At 36.3% G+C, this 15,883-nt stretch overlaps 1 protein-coding gene across 1 annotated transcript in view; it reads right to left on the bottom strand.

Moving 5' to 3' along the window:
* Positions 1 to 15,883, bottom strand: part of COL4A4 (collagen type IV alpha 4 chain) — a gene marked incomplete at its 5' end in the record, with an annotated part of 76,926 nt that overhangs the window by 45,167 nt on the left and 15,876 nt on the right. Inside the window, 15 exons of the mRNA XM_081328538.1 lie at positions 1,206 to 1,370; positions 3,051 to 3,155; positions 3,252 to 3,321; positions 3,674 to 3,727; positions 4,578 to 4,622; positions 5,296 to 5,355; positions 6,101 to 6,154; positions 8,264 to 8,344; positions 9,768 to 9,809; positions 10,221 to 10,256; positions 10,699 to 10,761; positions 12,360 to 12,395; positions 13,221 to 13,289; positions 13,602 to 13,718; positions 15,401 to 15,445. Of these exons, the coding sequence (XP_081184664.1) occupies positions 1,206 to 1,370; positions 3,051 to 3,155; positions 3,252 to 3,321; positions 3,674 to 3,727; positions 4,578 to 4,622; positions 5,296 to 5,355; positions 6,101 to 6,154; positions 8,264 to 8,344; positions 9,768 to 9,809; positions 10,221 to 10,256; positions 10,699 to 10,761; positions 12,360 to 12,395; positions 13,221 to 13,289; positions 13,602 to 13,718; positions 15,401 to 15,445 (1,042 nt within the window). The remainder of the gene's footprint in view (positions 1 to 1,205; positions 1,371 to 3,050; positions 3,156 to 3,251; positions 3,322 to 3,673; positions 3,728 to 4,577; positions 4,623 to 5,295; positions 5,356 to 6,100; positions 6,155 to 8,263; positions 8,345 to 9,767; positions 9,810 to 10,220; positions 10,257 to 10,698; positions 10,762 to 12,359; positions 12,396 to 13,220; positions 13,290 to 13,601; positions 13,719 to 15,400; positions 15,446 to 15,883) is intronic.

Genomic DNA, 15,883 nt, shown 5'->3' with positions numbered 1-15,883 from the left:
GTTGTGAGACTTCATATGCAGGTGGGCAGTAAATTACTGGTTTCCAGATACTTACGACCTTTTCAGGTAAAATTTAATTTGTTAGTAACATACAACTTGATTAGTTTAAAATATTGAATAAAGCCTGAAACACATTTTGATTGCCTATTTCACTGCAAATATGTCACATCACTGTATGGTTGTTATTAATTAATGTACTGTAAGATGGAGACTCTTCATTGATAGTTGTGGACCACAATCTTCCATGTTGGTCCAGTGCTAGCTGGTAGACAGAGGGTTTTTGATTTTCCAGTCTAGACTGAGAGAGAATGATCCCAAGACAACCAACTGTCTTCTATTTCAAGGGAAAGGCTAGAACTTGGATTTCCCTGCTCCTAGCCCCGTGCCCTAAATAATACACCACACTTACCTTCTCAGGTTCTCTCTCTATCTGGACAGGCAGAGTGGGAATGGAGTCAAGGATGACTATGATAGAATGAAAATGTCTACTAAAATAAGCTTGTTGCTATGCTGTCCTTGTCATCACACGCTCACAAATAAAGTAAGATTGATTCTATAACAAAAACTGTGTTCTATTTAGTTAAAGTATATTCATATTCATTAGCCTTGGTGTATATTCATATTCATTAGCCTTGGTGGAGCAGTGGGCTAATGCCTCCTTAAGTAACACCAGCTGCCTGCCATTAGTGCAGGTTCGCATCCCACCAGGCTCAAGGTTGACTCAGCCTTCCATCCTTCCGAGGTAGGTAAAATGAGGACCCAGATTGTTGGGGGCAATAAGCTGACTTTGTAATAATGCCGCTTGGGGGGGGGGGGCGAAAGCCCTAATAAGCAGGCATATACATAGAATGAAGGCTATTGCTAAGCACATTGGTTTGTGCTTAAATTGTAAGCCGCCCTCTTCGGAGAAGGGCGGGATATAAATAGGATTAAAAATAATAATAAAAAAATATTCCTTGCTTTAGAGCAGGCACGTCAAACTGCCAGCCCGCAGGCTGGATGCATCATACTGAAACCGCGCCCACCCCATTGCCAGCAATGGGGGAAAAGTCCCAATATGTCGTGTGATGTCACATGACGTCATGAGTCTGACATGCCTGCTTTAGAGGAAATGTTATAGAAAATGTTGGCTGCTTTCAGGTGATATACTGGAATTATTAATCATTCAATTCTCATGCAATGCTTCAATATTTGGCTTTTCTTACCAGGTGGTCCAGGCAAACCTTGTTGTCCTGGTACTCCTGGAAAACCAGGTAATCCTGGAGATCCTGGCCTTCCTGGAGATGTACTAGATTGAGCTGAGAGACCAGGGCCACCATGAAAGCCTTGAGGACCCTCTACACCCATTGCACCTTTGGGACCAGGAAAGCCTATAGAAGAAAGAGAAATGAGTATACAATGAGCCTTGAAACAGAAAAAATAATAATTTCATTTAAGAAAAAATACTATCTGTCAGAAGAAGGACTACTAGACCTAGATGGTAAGAAATCTAGATGATCCCAGGATAACAGGGGGAAAATGTTTTTTCTGTATCTCTTTGCTTCCATACAGGCCAGCTCAGAAACAATCGATTGTTTTGAACTGTTCATTTATTGAACATTTTATCATGATTCCATTTGTATTACAGTCACCTTAATTTCTGGATTCTTCAGATTTTTATTTAAATTATTTTTTCAAGTATGTCAGTGAAAGCAAGTAAATTGCTTTCTTGCAAATAAGAGTAGATTCCTACACTTGATTTTTCATATTCACAGACTAGATTTTTTTTCTGTAGAGTTTATCACTATAAATCAGTTTTAATGGTTTTGATTGCAACATTCATGTTTACCCATTCCAAAATCAATACTTCACTATAGCCTCTTGAAATAAATCTTAATAGTAGTTACATGCATGATACTGCAACCCTTTCCACATTTCCTCAGTTATCAATTCCTGCTGAACCAATAAGAAATGACATCTAAACCGGTATATGCAGAAATGTATAAATTAGCTGAACTTTATTGCAAATGAAACTGCCCTTCTTTGGGTGCCTAAAATTGCCTGCATGGCCACATTGTGTACCAGCTGAAGTTCCAGATACCTTTCAAGGTTAGCCCCATGTACCACCTGGGGTCTGTAAATGTGATTTATCACTATGTATCTACTGATGCCTGATTTATGTGAATGGCAAGCTGCCAGTGTTTTTGGATTTAGCTTGGTCTAAATCCAAAACAAGCAGTAAACCTCACACACACTAGCACTGATGACGTTCCTAGTCAGATAATGAAACATCAACAAGCAAACAATCAAGTTCAGAGAGCACCAAGAACTCCACATAATCAATCCCAACCCTTCCCCCAACCTAAAACATAGTTACAAAAAGATCCTTGGAAAAAAAGTGAAACAGAACAACAACAAAAAATATGATGTGAAGTTGCTGGTGTCTATTTTGTAACAGCGGATGACCAAATTGCCAAGATCAGGTTTTTAATGACCATGTCAATTAGCAAACAGGTACAGAAGGGTGATGCTTTAAATGTAATAATAAAAAAATTGCTTTGGAGCATTCAGAATGTGCACCTTGCATATATCTGCAATTCCATAAAGCAAATTTGCCTTTATTTGGGATTATGTTACAACTATAAACAGCATCTGTTCATCCCAAGAAAAGATGCAGCCATTTTCCTTTTAGTCTTTAAAATCCTAAGCCCTGCATAGCCCTAAGGACTAACATGCTATTGGAATTAATTAAATAGTTTTGTAGAATGCAGAGAACTATAACCTACAGTTACTTTCTTAAACAAGGAAATTAAATAACATTTAAAAGCAGTGACATCAGTAAGAAGATACTGTATGTCAGCATCCATTAGCAAACAAAATGTAAAGAATTAACCAGTGACTATTTCTGGTTTAAAATCTTGCTAAAATAATTCAAAGCATTAGTTTTTATGCAAGAAATTATATATAAAATTTTCATTTCAGAATGTGTCTCTGTAACATCTGTGGAAAGAGTTGAAAACAGATGGTACCATTTAATTCCATCTAAATAAGATAGTTAAAATGTCTCTTACTGACTCCATCTTCCCCTTGCCTTCCTTTGTCACCAGGAGAACCAGGCAATCCATCTGTTCCTCTCTCTCCAGAAAATCCAGGGTCCCCTGGGTCTCCCTGAATACCTGTACAGGATAATTGAAAGCATGCTTGCATTTAAAATAATTGGATTTTATTGCAGTTTGTAGAAAATTAATATAATGTAACAAGATTAGCTTAACCCTTTGGTCCAGTGTGTACAGTTCCTCGAGATCCTGGTGGTCCAGGCTGCCCTTTCTCTCCAGAATCCCCCTATAAAAATAGCAACGCTTTGTGACATTTCCCCAGAGGAGTGTTCCTTGACCTTAGCATTTTTAAGATGTGCGGATTTCAACTCCCAGAATTCCCCAGCCAGAAGGCCATCTTAAAATTGCCAAGGCTGAGAAACACTGCCGTAGAGGAACACAAGGTAAATGATGAGCTTGACCAACCATACATCATTGCTTCAAATAATATGACCCTATTGCATTGCATTGCTTTGCAATGGTACATATTGAATAAAAATGGATAGAAATATAAACCTGAAATCGTAATTGATTTCATTGCTTTTAGTGTATAAAAAGGCAGGGGAAGGAGAGGAACGACAAATTTAATTATAACTAACCTTAATGCCTATCAAGCCATCCTGACCAGGAATTCCATGTGTTCCAGTTTTACCCTGAAACAAATTGTTGAATGTGTTTGATTGTTTAAGAAAATAAAATAAATTCAAAGTTATTAGGAATCCAAAATAATTGGAAAATATTTTTAATACCTCACAGACTGTGGAAGGTGTGTATATTATTAACATGGCAACTGGACAAAACTATGGGTATATCCTTTGCACTGATTGCAATAAAGTGAATAAAGCCAGATAAAAAAACTATCTGGTTCAGGACCCTATTTCAATGGGAATCAGATAATTCTGAAAGAAAGTTATTAAGTTTCTAATTCTACAGGCACTGCTTTTCAGAGAAACATACATACTTCTGATGCTGAAAATTACATATTAGCAACCTGACTAGTAACCATTAACAATCTTAACCCTCGTTAATAACCAGCATTATTATATTAAATGGAAAGTCAGAACTTTCAGCACGTGAAAGATTCAAATTTATTATGAAAAAGACTTTTCTTTAATTGGCATAAGAATTTGCTGTTTTTGAAACACCTTTGTCATTTTTTGTCTCCATTTTCCTACCTTGGAGATGGCTATAAGACATCTACGTACACAATTCTCTTTTTACTAGCTTAGTTTATTCGATGAGATCTTGATGAAATTTTAAACCTGGCTAACTTTAATCTCTAGAACATTTATGAAAAAATTGAAAAGCATCAGCACATCTTTCTGAAGAGCTCTACTTTTTATATTTTAGTATTGTGACAAGTGTCCAATTACTCTTATTTTCCCCTCTCTGTTTTCATCCAATTACCTAGTCATAGATGGATCCATTCACCTTTTTTTAAAAAACAAAACAAAAACAAAACACCTACAGATAAGCAATGCAATTTTTGTATATTGTATCTACCTTGTTTCCTGGTAAACCTGGAGAACCATATGAGCCAGGAATTCCCTGGAGGAATTAAGGAATAAAAAGATAGCATAAGTTTGACAAAAGCTGTACCTCAAGAAAAATACAAAAATAAAGGGTTATTTAGATTTTCCAATAAACCAAAACATTAGTTAGAATTGTTTTATATGAGGCAGAAAAGATGCCTTATGATAGATGAATTACATAAATGACAAATAAATGAGAATCTATAAAATACTTTCACTTAATCACAATAAAGAATGCTGTGCCCATTCATTAGAATATAGTCTAAAAATTGATGTTATTTTTCTGGTTGCTGGCTATCAATTTTTTCAAACTTGATAATTTTAAGATGTGTGGACATGAATTCCCAGAATTCCCCAACCATTCCACACATCTTAAATTTAAAGTTTGAGAAACCCTGCTCAACGTAAAGATTTTGCTTAGTAAGAAAATAAAAACAAAACAGACTTTGAAGGCAGAATTTCCTTTATTTACTTGTGTACGTGGATTTAAAATAGAAGTGGCAGCCTCTTTCACAATGCTTAATGGATGGCTCATAAATTAAGCATTCTAAATATCAGTTTGCAATAATACTTCATAAAATCACTATTTTAAAATCTTACATAGAGGATAATAGAAAGTAAACAACTTTTTTTAAAAAAAAAATTGCACCATTAAAATGAGATGAAGATAGCATTCTTGAATTTCTTACCTGCTTTCCAGGAAAACCAGGAATCCCCTTATCACCCTTGTCTCCAATTGCAAATGCACCCTGTTATGTTTCAAAATACACCAGTTACATAATTTCAAGATTGGTTGCCATTCACTTACAATAAAATTAGCAAATGGAACATGTAGGATTGCAGCTACAGAGGGGAGCATATTGTTAAAGATGGCCTTTTTCCTAATTCTGAAAAAAGAAACAAGAGCCTCATCTCATTAATTCCAAAGACCCATTGATACTATGCCATTTAAGTCAGGTGTCTCTAAGGGGTTACCCAAGAACAATTAATGTAAGTGCATCCTTTCTTGTCATTTTTTAAAAAGACTTAGCGAAACATTGCTTAACCTTGGCAGTTTGAAGATGTGTGGACTTCAACTACCAGAATTCCCCAGATGTATCTTCAAAAAAAACCTGGCTTGGAAATATACATCTGAGCTGCTTTTTTCATAGAAAAAAAATCTAAATTAAATTAGGTACACCACTTGCCTAATTCAAAGCTACCCTATATATTTTCCCCCTATTCTATACATTTGCAATTAGTTTTCCACTTGTATTTTGTTGAAAAAGCAACCTATATTATTTGGGGACCATGGCATTCTTTCCCAATATCTTTTGTGTTGTAATGTGAAGTCAAATCCAACATACATCTTACTCAGGGGGATTGGCAGCTGATAAAATGAAGTTACATCATGATAAATATACATTTAAGTAAAAATGCTCCTTCTTAGCATTCTTGGTAAGTAGCATGATGAAATAAATGTTATTTATTCATTCATAAAAACCTATCACTTACTTTGTGGCCGCGCAATCCTCTTGAGCCAGTAGATCCAGGCATTCCCTTTATTCCCTAAAGATTAAAATGTTTTTGCTTTAATATTGTTTAAATAGTATAATTTTAGCTCTGTCATACCCTGTATTGCAATGCATTCATTTTAAAAAGTATAAATTGAAAAGATTAAATATTTTTTTCTTCAAAAATCTATTTTATGCCAGAAGCTGTTTTGCTACAGGGAAAAATGGCTGATTTCAGCTGTTACACTAAACCATGATTTGTTTAAATTGTTTATTTAATAACCCATAATAGCCTGGTTCATACATAATATTAACAGATTGGATGTAAGCAGCCTATGGTTTTCTATTAATTGCTGAACTACAATTCCCAGGATCCTCACCATTAGCCCTATTTCTTAGCTTCTGGAGTGTCACAAATTGCCTATTGTTGCTATAGATGATGGTTTACAAATATCAGTGACATTAATATGAATCTCATATGAATTATGGTCATCAGTCATGGTGATTTTTAAGTGGGTCATCAGTCATGCTGGATGTTAAGCAATCACATGATTATACCCAATTTTATGACCTTTTTTTTGCAAAGGTTGCTAAATGAATGTGGTGATTGTTAAATTAATCCAATGTCTGCAATGGGTGCTTTTTGCCAAAAACTGGAAGTAAGCAACTGTTTCTGGCAAAAAAATGTTTTAAAATAAATAATGCAAATGGCTCTATGTGCAGCCTGTTGCTGAGCACTCAAGATGCAATCACATGAACTCAAGGGAGTGGCTGTTGGAACTTCTAATCTGGGTTTTACTTAGCCATGGGAAGGTATAACACGTATGTAGTCCTGTATGTGCCCTTGCTTAGTGTAATGTAATGTAAAATCAGTCATTGCATTGAGCATTGTAATCAAATGTCTAGAAGACCCTGGTAACCCAGGATAGGAAAACGGGCCATCATCCAGGAGAGGAAAAAGGACATCTCAGCCTGGGGAGGAGGGAGGCATGAGAAAGAGACTTGGAGCAATTCAGCCTTAGCAATAAAAGAAAATGTTTGTAGCTCAGGGTTGAAATGAGGGCTCCTTGATGATCTCTGAACTTGGTTGTTGTTGTTTTTTACAAACCTTTCAATACCCACACTAGGTAATATCAGTGCTAGACCTGATGATGTTACCTAGTTTGGGTAAAGAAATGTTTACAAGAAAAGAGAATTCAGAGAACACCAAGGACCCCTCAATTCTGACTTGGTGGAGCAGTGGGCTAATGCCTCCTTAAGTAACACCAGCTGCCTGCAATTAGTGCAGGTTCGCATCCCACCAGGCTCAAGGTTGACTCAGCCTTCCATCCTTCCGAGGTAGGTAAAATGAGGACCCAGATTGTTGGGGCCATAAGCTGACTTTGTAATAATGCCACTTGGGGGGTGTATGAAAGCCCTAATAAGCAGGCATATACATAGAATGAAGGCTACTGCTAAGCTTGTAAGCCGCCCTGAGTCTTCGGAGAAGGGCGGGATATAAATGGAATTTAAAAAAAAATCCTGGTTATAAGCTGAGCAGGAGAATTGCTTTGATAGGTTTTCAAGATACTGCTACATTACCCTTTCCAAAATTTCAAGGGGTCCTTGTTTCCTATCTATGTCAGCCTTGCAAGGCTTGACAAGTATATAAATTTTATGGTAGTATTATTTGCAACATGCTAATATACAGTAAATTTAGCTGCTTAGGATGCTAATATACAAGTATCTGTCTCTACAAGTACCTTCTGCCATAGCTATAAGAGTGATTCCAATGAGTTGAGTTTCCCTTCAATTGGTATGCTTATTGTTATACTCAAGTAGAGCGGCATGGTGGCCTAGTGGTGAAGACGCTTGCCTCCCACTTGGAAGGTTGGGACTTTAATCCTAGTTAATGGCAGATGTTTCTCTCACAGGGTACAAAGAAAAAAATATCTGCTGTGAACTCTGCATGAGGTCAGGAAGGGCATCTGGCCAGTACACGCTCAGCACCATCCAGTCACCACAACTCTACCACGAATTAAGGGATTACAGGGTTGTAAGAAGGGAGGTTTTTATTGCTATGTTCAAATACATTTCTAATGGCATTATATTATTAAACAAGTGCAAAAAACAATTAAACAAATGTTACATTGGTTTGCAATCATAAATTTTATAATGCACATACCTTTTCTCCCTTTAAGAGTCTAGAACTAGGCGGTCCAACCAATAATGGCTGTCCTGGAGATCCAGGAGGTCCTACATCACCCTACAAAGATTGGAAAGAGCAAACAGAGTGAACAGCCTAACAAAAGTGAGTTGCAGATCTCTAATCTGTAGTACAAGAACCTGACACTCATCTCTGACAATTCCTTCTCATGTCATCTCTTTTTCCATGTAATATTTTAAAATTCAGAGATTATTATTTACCCATGAGAGAATGAAATAATTGAGATATTCAAGTTTTCCTTGCTTGCTGAAGATAACAAGCTATATAACAAGAGCCTTGGTGGAGCAGTGGGCTAATGCCTCCTTAAGTAACACCAGCTGCCTGCAATTAGTGCAGGTTCGCATCCCACCAGGCTCAAGGTTGACTCAGCCTTCCATCCTTCCGAGGTAGGTAAAATGAGGACCCAGATTGTTGGGGGCAATTAAGCTGACTTTGTAATAATGCCGCTTGGGGTGTGTGTGAAAGCCCTAATAAGCAGGCATATACATAGAATGAAGGCTACTGCTAAGTTTGTAAAGCCGCCCTGAGTCTTCGGAGAAGGGCGGGATATAAATGGAATTAAAATAAAAAATAAATAAATATACTTTAGTGTTTGTTTGTTTTTTTTAAAAAATAGAACCATAGTATCATTAAAATGTAGTTTTGGAAGAAGCCATTTAGGGAACTGGTTGCAAATGCTTGCTCAAAATAGGAATCCAAATTGAAACAATTTCACTCTATAGTTGTTTAGCTTCCACATAAACATATCAATTAAATTGAGAGTGAAATAGTTTTGATTAACATTCAGTCACATTTTGTCTTCTTGAAACTTGATTGTTTTTATCCTAGACTCTAGAATGATGGATAATATTTTTGACGATTTCCTGTTTGACATTATTTCAGGTATTTCAAGAATGCTATCCCTCTCAGTCTCTCTCATTGTTCTACTATAAATAAGTTCCAGGTTTTTTTTCCTGAATTCTTATTAAAATGCAATACCTATAATTGGACAAATACTCATTAAGGGGTGTAATGAATGCAGAATAAAATGGAGTAATTGCTTCTTATAATCTGGAGAATTCTTGTGATGCAGTTTAAATCTACATTTAACTTTTGTAGCCATTCAAATTGTTGACTCATACTCAACTTACCTAATCAATTACTATTCAAAAATCTGGGATGTCATAAGCGATTTAGTAGAGATTACATTATATCTGGTTCACTTGAAAATAAACCTCAGATTCTATACAGACTAAATAGAAAATTAAATAGAATTCATTTCTTCGCAAAATGATATTATATTTTAATGCTCTTTTAAGATAAAGCTCTTCTTGTGTTTTCTCCATTCCAAATTTAGCCACTTACAATAAACTCACTACCTAGAAATTTTAAACAGCTCAATTTATGCAGAAGAAAGGTTGCAATTTCTTGTTTACTGCTAAATATTTTAATGTACAATCCCCATTTGCCACTTTTTTCTTACCGGCTCTCCCTTTTGTCCTTCCACTCCAATTCCTGGATTCCCCTAATGAAATATCAGTATATTAAAAGAAGGAAAATATACTGATTATTCACTTTAGATGATACACTAAAGTCACATGAGAACAACAGAAATATTTTTCACTTGGACGCCCACCCTCATTTAATGAATTGGTAAATCTTTGTCAGTTTGTCAGTTAAATCAAGGATTTACTGCAAATATTTAGATTAATTCTGCAATTCTGTAAATCATATATTTACAGTTTTAAAGGATGTCCCCTGCCTCCATGATCCATTAAATCAGAGTTTTACTCTGTTGGTATATCCCTTTATATTAAAATATATCACTATTATTTAATTTTAGGATTTTTAAAAAAATAAATTGAAAAGTATTTTCAAAAGTAATCATCAATATGAAGACATTGTAAAACTTTCCAGGAACAAAAAAATCTCTCACCTGTTCACCTGGTAAACCAGGTTGACCTTGAAAACCCTGTGAAAAGAAGAATGTTGATATAATCAGACCTGGTACTCTCTGTCCTGTTCTTGTTCTTAATATTTTCCCCTATTAATATGTAGCACTATTGCTATATTCAAACATATCCTCTGCAGAATATGGACCAGAACTATTTTTCCCTGATTATCTTTATTGCAGACAAAAAAGCTTTACTTTTGACACTGCTAGAGAAGGATAGATGGGTATAAGCAAAGAAAAATGATTTTCAATAAACTTTATACAGATTAAAAATGCATTTGTTTGTAAAATTTACTAGAGAATGGGCAAAGTGCCAACAGAATTATTGGCAGGAAGGAATATCCAATCTCAGATAATCTCTGTTACTCCTATGGGATTGATGCACAGGAGAACTGAGAGATAAAAGACAGGCAGATTCTAACAAGGTGTCAGTTAAGAGATTAAAATGTGAAAATTATACCTGTTCCCCTGGTTGGCCTGGGAATCCAGATGGACCTCTGTGTCCCTTTTCTCCTCTACGACCCTAAGTACAGATTGCACAGCCACACAATATTATGCTTATTAATAACAAGTAACATTTTGTTTTCCACTGGAGAAAGTTGTGCTAGGTATGCAAAAGCTCTCATAATGTACCCACTTACTGTTCCCACTAACTGGAATTGCTAGAACAGGGCTTTTCAACCTTTTCACCCATTGTACCACTTTTAGGATATGGCAACATCCGAGTACCACCAGTCACCTAGCAAGGTGTCAAAAACTTGATGACCAAAAAAAACAAAGGAAAAAAATGATAAAGTACATGTAGTCCTCGACTTACAACAGTTCACTTAGTGACTGTTTGAAGTTACAATGGCACTGAAAAAAGTGCTCTCCAAGCCACAGCTGAGCAAGACACCTGCCTACCCACCCGGCAGCACTCTTCCTCCTGTCCGAGGTTTTCATTGTTGTGAACATTTCTGTTGAGGATTGGCAGCAGGGGTGGGGTGGAGGGTGTGTTTGGTTTTTATTCCCCCCATCTGCTGGGTGGTTGCAGCAGGTTTTGGTCACTTCACATGACCCTGGGACACTGTGACTGCTATAAATATGAATCAGTTGCCAAGCATTTGAATGTAAATCACAAGATCCTGTAGATGCTGCAACATTCCAGCTGATTGGTGCTTCTTCTGGGCTCAGCAGAAGCACCAGGATCGGCGCTGAGCTCCAACTGGCGCTGATCTGTTGAGCCCTGGCAGCCCTGCAGTTCCAGCCATCTCTCACTCAGGCTTGTGCAGTGCTGCCACCGGTTCAGCTCATTCCCCTCCCCTGTTACCACTTTTCTTGGATGGTCGTGTACCACCTGCCAGGTGCCAATGTACCACAGGTGGTACCTGTACCACTGGTTGAAAAGCCCTGTGCTAGAAGACAATAATCCAGACACCAGCAACAACCAACTAATTTATTTGTAGGATGATTAATGTTCTAGAATATAAGCTATAAGCTATCATTATAATACATGAATAAAATAATATCTCAACTATGGGTCAGGAGTTACAAATGCAACAGAGGGAGATTAATCTCTCTGTGTGGAACTCGATAATGAGTAAAATGATGTGAAGTAATTTAATCACAAGTTTGCCCACCATTTGGAGCATCTGCAATGCATAGCAACAACGTGTTATTTTGAAGGCAGGCAGCACAATGAAAGGATGAAAACTTTTTCTGAAATTAGTCTAGTTGCCAAAACAAACCCATCAACAAAACCCCTACAGGTGGAACTTTGAAAGAGGAGAATCCTGTAGCTGAAAAGAGGATGTGCCTCAACAATTTGATGCTGTCTCATTTTTATTGTTAATGTGGCTTCTTAGCTTCTTTTGAAAAAGGTTGGCAAGATATGGTTTACAAATTGCAACTTTTATATGGAAACCATTGTAAGAACTCTTGAGGTGGTAACAAACTAAGTTACCAATTATAACATATGCAGATTCTCACATAAGTTGGTGCCTAGCCGTACAAACACTGCTAATAAGGCAAGTGGTGAACTGTGATGTGGGTTACTACCTCTGCAGAGCATTTCAAACTAGATGGCAAAGCTGAAAGTGAAAGTAATATATTTCCACCATACAAATTGATGAAGGAGCTTACAGGTATGCCTTGAGGTCCAGGATCCCCTCTTTCTCCCTGTAACCACAATCACTATGTTAGATGAAAGATAATACTTATTGGTAACAATTAATACGATTAAATGATTTAAATTTAAATTTAAAAATGATTTTAAAAAGGAAACTCAGAGGTATATAGGAAGAATAAGCAAGGAATAAAAATAAATAAATCTAAAAATAAGGTAAATAATTATCTAACTAATTTAAATAATTATTTTATTCCATTCTGGTTTATTTCACTTTTTGTGTGATTCTTATACTGGAGTGAGAATCATTGATAGACAGATAAGATCACTGTTTTAATTTAGGAATCCATAATTTTTCCATATAAGCGTTAAAACTAGTTTAGATATGTCTAGTCATATGTATGTACTCCAAATTAAAGCACACAGTTCCATAGAACTCACTTTCAAATAAGTACGAATAAGATCTCATCCCCACAATAAATTATATCAATAAAGATATACTTTAAAAGACAATGTTTATCTGGCCATTTTATTTTCCACTTACAAATCCTAATAAAAAGGTTGTAAAAGCCTGTGACTTAGTCGTCATCATTTTAAAATAATAACAATATATCTACAGTCCAAAAGTGTGCATGTATACTCATGGTTAAGAAAACAGGGAAAATGAATTCATGATTAATCAACCTTTTCACAGCAGCTGCATGTGTTATACTGTTATATAACGTTTAGAATTTTAGAATTTCCTAATATTAATAATACAAATCTTGCCTAAACCAATGGCATTCTTTATTGGTGTGAGTCATGGCTCTTAACATATTTAAAATTATTTACACAACTCTTTATCATGAGCACTATTTTAAAAATGATATAACACTCACAGTTGTCCCTTGAATAAATTCGGAAGTGTATACGGAATTTCCTTTTTCTCCTTTTTGACCAGGGATACCCTATAAAACATGTTTGTAAATTGATATGAATGTAAGTGGAGGCACCATAGGACCAGAAGTAATTTTCCAGCCTTTTTTATTTATTTAAGCAAATGGCCCAGTCATTAAGTAAACTCATTCATTTGAATGGGTGTTTTTTGCCATAAACCACTTTTAAAGATATTATAGATCATATTAAAATATAAATACATCTCTATACACATTTTCTGGACAATGAAGTGAGTCCAGCATACCTAAGACTATAGACATAAAAATAAGTGGTATTTATAAATTGGTCACAAATTGTATAAGATCTAGTAAAGTTCAACTCACAAGTGACCCTTTTGGTCCAATACATCCAACCTCTCCTGGAAATCCTGGATCGCCTCTTGAACCATTACATCCGTCTGCCCCAGGCTTTCCTCTGGGTCCTTCAATACCCGGTAGCCCCTATAATAGAAAAAAAATATTAATTCTGTATGTCTGTTAAAATAACTCATCATTTTTCTGAATATATTGAAATAATGCATCATGAAATCTAGGATCAAAACTCAAAAAAGATGTTGGATGTATCTCCAATAGAATTAGAAACAATCTAAAAGTTGAAACCTGGTATGTCTAAACAAACCCAGTTTGTCAAGGCTGACTTGATAATATTGCACCTTTAATGGTTAAATGTACCTGAAACAGAAAGGTAATGTTATGGGTAGTCAGAGGAACAAATACTGTAGGCATGTATATGAATCATATGTTTAACATTCCACTCAGATGTTTATGCAAATGAACAGGGGTTCCAAGTATGAGCTGATACTATATTGTATACGAGCAAGCATACTTCAGTGTCATACTTTTCCTGCCATTTTCTCATAGAGCTTATTCTTCCAGCTGCTAATTTCTCCAAATGTCACAAGCTATTTGGGGGGGGGGGGGCAAACGGCAGTTCCAGTAGGGATTTTATGAAAATTTCTACCCAACTTTCATACTGATTTCTATCCAAATTTCGTTCAGATAAAAACAACAGGGAAAAAATTGTAGACTAGTTTCTTTGGGGTAGTTTATTATTTATACCCACAATTTATGTTTCTAAGCTTCTATTCAATAAAAAGGAGATCACAAGACAATTGTGTTTTTTTTAAAAAAAAATTACAGAGTTATGGTTTCGGAGACAATGATTGTACCTTGTTCTTATTAATACTCTTCATGAATATTCTAGTATTCGTGAATTCTGCCATCTGGTAGAGAATGTTCCAAACAATTCAGTGGAAAGCCAGAACATTCATAAAAAGGTAAAGGTAAAGGTTCCCCCGCACTTGCGTGCTAGTTGTTTCCGACTAGTCGTTTCCGACTAGTCGTTTCCATTTCAAAGCCGAAGAGCCAGCGCTTGTCCGAGGACGTCTCCGTGGTCATGTGGCCGGCATGACTAGACGCCAAAGGGGCACGGAATGCTGTTACCTTCCCACCGGAGTGGTCCCTATTCTTCTACTTGCATTTTTACGTGTTTTCGAACTGCTAGGTTGGCAGAAGCTGGGACGAGTAACAGGCGCTCACTCTGTTACGTGGCACTCGGGATTCGACCCACCAAACTGCCGACCTTCTGATCAACAAGCTCAGCATCCTAACCCACTGAGCCACCGCGTCCCTTAGAACATTCATAGAGAGGGTATAATAACTGCTGATAGCAAGGTTCTAAACTAGTCTGCCTTACTGCCCAGTTCAAGGATTCTAACAGTCTTTTACAACAAATATTGTAATTGATAAGAACCTTCAAAGTTCTGGGATTTTTCCTCTTCTAGCCAGGGCTAATTCGCATCACAGAGAATGAAGTTAGTTCTCTATTAGCTAATTTCCTCATAAGATGTAACTGTCCTGGAGATGTGTCTCACACATTAAAATACCATCAGATAGAATATTTTATTAAGCCCAGAAAAGTGTATATTATCAGCATCAACAAACATGTCTAGGACAGATGCTACATAACTGAGGTGCCATTGCAAAAAAATTTTTGATGATTTACATAGGGTAGTGCCCTTTTTCTAAATATAGTCAGATCAGATGAACGTAGTGTACAGACCTGTTGAAATATCAACGCTCTACAGTCTTATATGATATGCAGACATTGGCAGCATACTTACCGGCATTCCATCTAGACCTGAAAATCCTGGAACTCCAGTTGGACCCTGAAGAAATTCAACATTAAACAATATTAAAATAGGCGTTGACTTCCCTTTTCTTTCTTTTCCCCTTCTTTTCTACATTTTCCCCTTCCCCTTTCCCTCCCCTATTGTTCCTATTATTTGTTTTTGTATTTTTGTATTTTATATCATAAGCTAATAAAAATGTTTGCATTAAAATATGCATGACTTTAAAAATGACATAGAATTAATTTATGTAATTTGATTTGTTTTTCTCACCACAACAAAATTAAGAGGCAGTATACTCAGTCATCAACTACCATTAGATTGAAGCAAATTGTCACTTTATGTGACAAATCAGAAAGGGCAGGCCCTCACGAATTGCCTCAGCAGGGATAACACTTAGTCAATCTTGCTTAGGATTGTGAAGTGAAGAAGGTCTGCTTTATATTCAGGTGGGAGACTACTACAGAATACCAGGAT

The sequence above is a fragment of the Vipera berus genome, assembly GCF_964194415.1.
Source record: "Vipera berus genome assembly, chromosome: 5".
Classification (NCBI taxonomy): Eukaryota; Metazoa; Chordata; class Lepidosauria; order Squamata; family Viperidae; genus Vipera; species Vipera berus.
Note: the sequence above shows the minus strand (reverse complement) of the source record. Positions and strands in the feature narration are given on the sequence as shown.